This window comes from Myotis brandtii, unplaced genomic scaffold (genome assembly GCF_000412655.1).
Source record: "Myotis brandtii unplaced genomic scaffold, ASM41265v1 scaffold825, whole genome shotgun sequence".
NCBI classification, from domain to species: domain Eukaryota; kingdom Metazoa; phylum Chordata; class Mammalia; order Chiroptera; family Vespertilionidae; genus Myotis; species Myotis brandtii.
The window spans coordinates 2,368,307-2,375,373 of record NW_005371349.1 but is presented as its reverse complement, the minus strand read 5'-3'; the positions used below and the strand labels follow the sequence as shown (position 1 = coordinate 2,375,373).

The 7,067-nt window shown below is 59.8% G+C and overlaps 2 protein-coding genes across 12 annotated transcripts in view; both read left to right on the top strand.

Annotated features, from left to right (window-relative positions):
* LLGL2 (lethal giant larvae homolog 2 (Drosophila)) overlaps positions 1-4,700 on the top strand; it is a 40,814-nt gene extending 36,114 nt beyond the window's left edge. For 4 of the 11 annotated variants that reach the window (XM_014531774.1, XM_014531773.1, XM_014531775.1 and 1 more), the window contains 12 exons: positions 1-60; positions 151-301; positions 610-805; positions 1,744-1,860; positions 1,984-2,150; positions 2,536-2,800; positions 3,029-3,182; positions 3,470-3,498; positions 3,709-3,756; positions 3,904-3,946; positions 4,067-4,105; positions 4,363-4,700. In XM_014531774.1, coding sequence (XP_014387260.1) covers positions 1-60; positions 151-301; positions 610-805; positions 1,744-1,860; positions 1,984-2,150; positions 2,536-2,800; positions 3,029-3,182; positions 3,470-3,498; positions 3,709-3,756; positions 3,904-3,946; positions 4,067-4,105; positions 4,363-4,399 — 1,306 coding nt within the window. In that variant the 3' untranslated portion in view covers positions 4,400-4,700. Of the gene's footprint in view, positions 61-150; positions 302-609; positions 806-1,743; positions 1,861-1,983; positions 2,151-2,535; positions 2,801-3,028; positions 3,183-3,469; positions 3,499-3,708; positions 3,757-3,903; positions 3,947-4,066; positions 4,129-4,362 lie in introns of those variants that run through there. The other 7 variants (XM_014531766.1, XM_014531765.1, XM_014531769.1 and 4 more) reach the window with 7 other exon arrangements.
* Positions 4,701-6,970: 2,270 nt separating this feature from the next.
* LOC102260694 (unconventional myosin-XVB-like) overlaps positions 6,971-7,067 on the top strand; it is a 33,514-nt gene continuing 33,417 nt past the window's right edge. The window contains exon 1 of the mRNA XM_014531748.1: positions 6,971-7,064. Within this exon, the coding sequence (XP_014387234.1) occupies positions 6,971-7,064 (94 nt within the window). The remainder of the gene's footprint in view (positions 7,065-7,067) is intronic.

Here is a 7,067-nt window from a genome sequence, read left to right as displayed (position 1 = left end):
GGGTACCAGCCACGGCTTTGGCCTCTTCGACCACCAGCAGCGGCGGCAGGTCTTTGTCAAGTGAGCAGGCTGCCCATGGGGGCTGGGGCCTGGGGCCTGGCGAGGACCCTCGGGCCCTGGCCGTGCTAATGGTCTGATGGTCCCCCCCAGGTGCACCCTGCACCCCAGTGACCAGATAGCCTTAGAGGGCCCCCTGTCCCGTGTGAAGTCCCTAAAGAAGTCCCTGCGTCAGTCCTTCCGCCGGATGCGTCGCAGTCGGGTGCCCAGCCAGAAGCGGCGGCCAGCGGGGTCCCCGGGAGAGGTGAGGCCACCCGGACAGAGCTGGGGGCAGCCAGCAGCGAGCCGGACTACCCCTCCCTCCCACTTGCTTTGGCTTCAAGCACAGGCCCTGGGCCCACCAATAGGTTTACATCCTGCCCGCTGCCCACCAGTTATGTGGCCTCCGTTTTGTCACCCTGCTCCTCTGTGCCTCAGCTTCCCCAACTGTAAGAGGCAATAATTGTAGCACCTTAGGGTCAAGTCCTCAGTCAATGCTACCAGGCAGGGAGTGGCATGAGCTGGAACCAGTCTCCCCCTAGAATGATGGGTGTTGAGCAATAGATGCCCCAGGGAGGTCAGGCCAGAGCCCCCCTCAGGCTGGCCCCACCCCCGCAGGTGCCGGAGCGGAGCTGCCGGACAGAGCGGCTGGGCCTGCAGAACATGGAGCTGGCGCCCGTGCAGCGCAAGATCGAGGCCCGCACAGCGGAGGACTCCTTCACGGGCTTCGTCCGGACCCTCTATTTCGCTGACACCTACCTGAGGGACAGTGAGTAGCTAGGCTGGGGTGGGAGGGCCCAGGCATGCGCCCCCGGCATGAGGGCAGGTGGGTGGGCCCCTAAGAGGGTTTTCCCTTTGTGAGCAGGTAGAGACCAGGGCCTGCCTCTCCCTCCCCTGCCTGGGCCTCCAGGTTCCTTTGTCCTGGCTTCATGTCCAGGTTCTACCACTCTCTAGAGCAGTGATGGCGAACCTAAGACACTCATTTTTTTGGTTGATTTTTCTTTGTTAAATGGCATTTAAATATATAAAATAAATATCAAACTTATAAGTCTTTGTTTTACTATGGTTGCAAATATCAAAAAATTTCTATATGTGACACGGCACCAGAGTTAAGTTAGGGTTTTTCAAAATGCTGACACGCCAAGCTCAAAGGTTCGCCATCACTGCTCCAGAAGATGGGTCTCAGCTTCTCCCCCTGTAAGATGGGGGAATGTCTTCCTCCACACGCCGAGCTCAAAGGTTCGCCATCACTGATCTAGAAGATGGGTCTCGAGCTTCTCCCCCTGTAAGATGGGGGAATGTCTTCCTCTTAGAATGGCTGTGAGGGTGGGACATGCCTGCTGCTACGCCGTGGGCCTGTACAAGCTCCCTCACTGTCTCTCCCCTGCCCGCTCCTGCCCCCTCCTGCCAGGGTACGGGTGGGGCGTGGGCTGTCTGCTCCTGTATTGCAAGAGCCGGCTGTCCCAGGTTCAGAGCCATCAGTGTTTAGGGCCCTTGGTTGTCAGCCTTCAGCGCCTTCTCCCCATCTGCACCCCGGAGGCAGGCAGAGCCCCCTTGTACAGAGGAGGGAAGTGAGGCTTACAGGGTTGGCTGACTTGACCTTGGAGTCACACAAGTGACTAGAAAGGCCAGGACGTAAGCCTAGGTCACCTGGCTCCACCTGACCTCCAGACCCAGGGTTACATATAAACCTTTGCCTCTGGGCAGGCTCCCGCCACTGCCCCTCTCTGTGGGCGGGCACCAACGGGGGTACCGTCTACGCCTTTGCCCTGCGTGTGCCCCCAGCCGAGCGGAGAATGGATGAGCCCGTGCGGGCGGAGCAGGGTGAGTGCTGAGCAGGGGGAGAGCGGAGGGTGCTGGTCTGCCTTGGCTGGGACAGGGCGGTGCTTCCAGCCTCACTCTTCGCCCACCCACTAGCCCCATCACCTGCCTGCTTCCTTCCCGTAGTCAAGGAGATCCAGCTGATGCACCGAGCACCAGTCGTGGGCATCCTGGTGCTGGACGGACACAGTGTGCCCCTTCCCGAGCCCCTGGAAGTCGCACACGACCTATCGAAAAGCCCGGACATGCAGGGAAGCCACCAGCTGCTTGTCGTGTCAGAGGAGCAGTTCAAGGTGCTGCACGGTGGGGACGGGGTCCCGGGAATCCTCGGGACACCCAGGGGGCTCATGCCTCGGGCACAAATGACAGTGGCTGGGACTCTTAAAGTTGTGTATGCAGTTGGCATATGCAGGAGGGGCTGCAGGGGCACCGGAAAGGAGAGGGGTCTGTGTGGTGTCCCCGGGCCCAGGTCAGCGGTGGGGACACTGAAGCAGGACCTGTCTGTGGGAGGAAGTGGCCCAGCACCGTCATGGTCCAGGTGCAGTGAGCGCCTGTCCTGGTGCCGAGGGCGTGCCGAGACCGAGCAGGCTTCGCTGGGAAGTTGGGTGGCATCCGGTGGACGCAGGGAAGTGATCAGTGGGGACTGGCCATGGGTGTGACCGCTGCCCTGTGCCCCAGGTGTTCACCCTGCCCAAGGTGAGTTCCAAGCTGAAGCTGAAGCTGACTGCCCTGGAGGGCTCGAGGGTGCGGCGGGTCAGCGTGGCCCACTTCAGCAGCTCTCGCGCCGAGGACTACGGGGAGCACCACCTGGCTGTCCTCACCAACCTGGGCGACATCCAGGTGGTCTCGCTGCCCCTGCTCAAGCCCCAGGTGCGTTACGGCTGCATCCGCCGGGAGGACGTCAGCGGCATCGCCTCCTGCGTCTTCACCAAACACGGCCAAGGTGCGCAGGTGGTGGCTCGTCCTGCCTCTGCGAGCCGGGCGGGGCGTGGGGCTCCCGCTGTGCTGCAGGGGCTGCTGGGAAGGGCAGCCAGGGGTGTGTGGCCAAGGCCAGGCTCTTTGAGAACTTTGAGGGGAGCTCTGGCCCCAATGCCCCTGGTTGGAAGCCCCATTGTCAGCAGCCGCAGGTCCTGAGAGACCAGGCTGGCCTCACCTAGTCTCCACCCCCCAGGTTTCTACCTGATCTCGCCCTCGGAGTTTGAGCGCTTCTCTCTGTCCACCAAGTGGCTGGTGGAGCCCCGGTGTCTGGTGGATTCTGCAGAAACCAAGAACCACAGTCATCCCCGCAATGGATCAGGCCCTGAGAAGGCCTTGGGCCGAGCCAGGTGGGTAAAGGGCAGGTGGCCTTTGCCCCAGCCCCTCACCCTCACCCTCCTGATGCGCCCACTGGGAGCTGCCACATTCCCCCTCCCCTGTGAGCTCAGCCCACCCTCCTGGCTCTGGCTCTTTGCCCCCCTTCATATGCCCCTTCCTCCCATGTGAGCTGCCACCAGGAAGGGGCTTGGCTTCCCTCCCAGGCACCCCCTGCTCAGGGCAGGCCAGGTGAGCTGACCTCATGGACCAGAGCGGAGAGCCTAGTGCCCCCTGATCTTTACTCTCTCTCCCCCCACAGGAACTCAGGGAGCCAGAGTGATGGAGAGGGTAAGACAGGCCAGGGGAGTGTGTGAGCACACCTGGGCCAGCCCGGGCCCAGACATTGGGGGATGGAAGGAGGAGAGGGGACCCCAGGGGAACAGGTGTGTGTGTGTGTGTGTGTGTGTGTGTGTGTGTGCATGTTTAAGCTGGGGGTAGAAACAGCCTCCCCTCCAGCCCTGGGTTCGGGGCTCTCCTAACTTGACCTCTGCCTTCCAGAGAAGAGGCCGGGCCCTGTGATGGAGCATGCTCTGCTCAATGATGAGAGTGAGTTGGGGGCTGACAGGAGGGATGTTCCTTGGGGGGGAGTTTGGAAGGCCAGGGTGGAACTGAGGGGGGCAGACCCACCCAGCACCCCATCAGTGAGAGGAAGAGAAAGGCCCCGCCCTGGCCTCACCAGCCTCCCTTCCCCAGGGGTCCTGAAGGAGATCCAGAGCACACTGGAGGGAGACCGGGGGTGAGTCACTGCCGCTTGCAGGGTGGGCCCCCTGGTGCCAGGAGAGCACCGAGCATGAGTGTCCTTGTCTGCCACCCCAAGTCCCCATTGAGGGTGACTGCCCTGTCTTTGCCCATGCAGGAGCTATGGCGACTGGCGTTCCCAGCAAGTGGCCATGAGGTACAGCCTCAGCAATGGGGGAGGTAGGGGCCCTGAGACCGGCTGCGCGTGGGGAGGGGGCGGCTGGGAGGGCATGCTCCTGGAGGGATGGGAGGAAGAGCCCCATCCCCAAGATCCTACAGGCCAAGGGTCCATCCCAGCCCTGACACATGCCCTCCTTGTTCTGGCAAATTCCAAGTCTGGGCTCAGGTACATGACGGAGGCCCCGTCCTGCCCAGGATGCACCTGAGTTTCCGTCACTCTCTCTCCTTCCGCAGCCAAGTGAGCAGGCCGGGTGTCCAGGCTGTGCGGTGAACACTACTGAGGGCTCTTCCTCCGGGCACTGGCCCGCCTGGAGGGCCCACGCACCGGGCCGGGCTACAGGCTGGGGCTCCCTCAGCTTCCACTCTGCTGCTGCTCCTGGCCTCGGGAGAGGAGGGACCCGGCCCCGGGGCTGTCCCTCCCTGGGCCTTGTCTGTCTCAGTCCTTTTGTCAATGTTGCACAGTTTTTATCATCCCCCCCTCCCTGCTTTTTGTAGTGGGTTGGGTTTTAAATTATAAATTTTAACTGCCTATGGGTGAAAAAGTTTTTAATAAACACCTTATTACCTCTTCACTGGTCCAACAACTTGAATTTTTCAATTATGCAGAAATTTCCCATATAAAACCATTAGCTGGCTCCCCGCCTCTGGCCCTGGGGTTCGCCCTGGGACCAGGCTGGTGCTCAGGAGGGTCCGCTTCTTCGGCATTTGAAGCAGCTAAAGGTCCCTGGGTGTCCGGTCATTGCTGTGCCTCTGTCTTTGGGAATAAATGGCAGGAGTTAACCAGCTGGAGTCTGTCTGACCGCATCCCTGGGTCAGGGCAGAGGGAGTCCCCTTCCTGTCGGAAGGGGAAGACACCTCTCTTTTTCCCTGTGTTTACTTCTGCACACTGTCCTAGACGTGCGGCACTGGAATGACGGTTGAAATGTGAAATGCGGCCCTGGCTGGTTTGGCTCAGTGTATAGAGCGACGGCATGTGGACTGAAGGGTCCCAGGTTCGATTCCGGTCAAGGGCACGTGTCCGGGTTGTGGACTCGGTCCCCAGTAGGGGGTGGGCAGGAGGCAGCCAATCAATAATTCCTTCTCATCATTGATGTTTCTATCTCTCTCTCCCTCTCCCTTCCTCTCTGAAATCAATAAAAATATAATTAAAAAATAATAAATACAAAAATCCGGTTAGCTGAACTAACTCACACAGTGAACAAGTGACATGACGTTTCCTGCCAAGAACTGAAGATAATGGCAACACTGCAAGCGCCAGTAACAGGAGAAATGGCACAGCCAGCACTTCCGTGGCTTAGGAAGCTTCGTGGCAGCAGCAAGGATCTGGCCAATCAGGCTGAACAAGATGATAACACACTCACACTCCTGAAAAGGTCACGAAGACTCTGACAATGGATTTATATCCGCGCTCACTAAGGACGGGCTTTGTCTTAAGTACACTGCGCTTTGAAATATTAGCTAATGTCAGCTAATATTTCAGTTGGCATGTTTCAGTTCTAAGAAAACATCCTCATATTGAGAGAGTGAGATCAATGATTTTTACTGATAGCCGCTCACAAATGGAAGGGCTTGGCACTCTGGAACGCGTGTTGATGGAAGCTGGGCTGGCACGGAGAGGAGTTCAGGGTCTTCCAGCAGCAGTCCGGGAGAGGTGACCATGGGGACAGAATGGAGATATTTGAGAGGTTGGATTGACAGACAGCCGCCCTGAAGGCGAATGAGTAGGGAGGAGGGGGTCACTGCCGACTCCAGGGCCGGGGAGACGTTCCAGAGCAGCTGGACACCTGGTCTAGAGGCTTGGATCTTCGAAGCCAGGCAGACCCAACCACTGAACACTGGCTGTGCCAGTGATGGCTGTGTGGCCTTGGGTAAATGACCTCACTCCTGGGCCTAGTTTACTTCTCTAAAATGGGGCAGAATGACAGGGCCTGCCTCAGGGCTGTAAGGATTAAAGGAAGAGTCTGCAACATCATCGCACAGCACCTGGCTCCTAGGAAACAACCAACCAAAGGAGTGAAAGTCGTTGATGGAGGGTGGGTGAGGCCTGGAGGGTGGGTGAGGCTGAGAGGAGGAGATGGTTCCTGGAAGGAGGGAGTGTGGAGTCGGAAGAGGGCTGGGCACAGGGTGCAGGCGCTCACAATACTTGTGGACAAAGCAGGTGAGGGGGTGAAAGAGAAAAGGAGGAGGAAGAGAGGAGAGAGAACTGCCCTAGGGGGTAGGGCCCCCCTTTCCCAGGTGTCCAGTTGACCAGCTGAAGGTGTACATTTATGCTATGCTGGTTTCTTTCCGTTATATTTCACAATCTCAAAGAACGACAACAAGCTAACAAAACTCATGCAGTGCTCGCTGTGTGCCCGGGTCAGCCTGGTCCCCGTCTTCTGGGGAATCCAGGGGCTAAGGGAGGCGGGTGGGTGGCCCCTAGAGCCCAAGGACTGAGAGGAGGGCTCAGACGGGTCCTTTCCGCACCCCTCACCCCCTGCCCCGCAAGCAGTGAGGCTGCGGCGGCTGGGTGTGGCCCGGTGCCAGGCGGCCTAGCTGGCAGCGACTCCCTGGCGGAACAGTTGCCCTGTCCTCGGCCTTTGTCCGCAGCTGCAGCGTCTCCTCTTTCCTGCGAGGCCTCTGCTTCATTGTATTCGAGGGGTCAGGACCCACAGCCACTTGCATTATTGATGCTCATGCCTAAGGCGGGAGGTGCGGTGCAGGAGGGGGGTGGGGTGTGAGGCTGTAGACCCCGCCAGAGCAGAACCGGGGTGGTGCAGGGCAGAGGGCTGAGGGAGTCCCGGGCAGCCAGATCCAAGGGGAGAGGAGGAAGCCACCGGGAAGCCCCTCTCCACGGGGCGCCATGGGCGGGAGAAAGGGCAAAGCGCCCCGGTGCCCCGAGGGACCCAAGAGGCCGGACTCAGGGGAGCAGGAGTCGGGGTCTGCCAGCGCAGACGGCG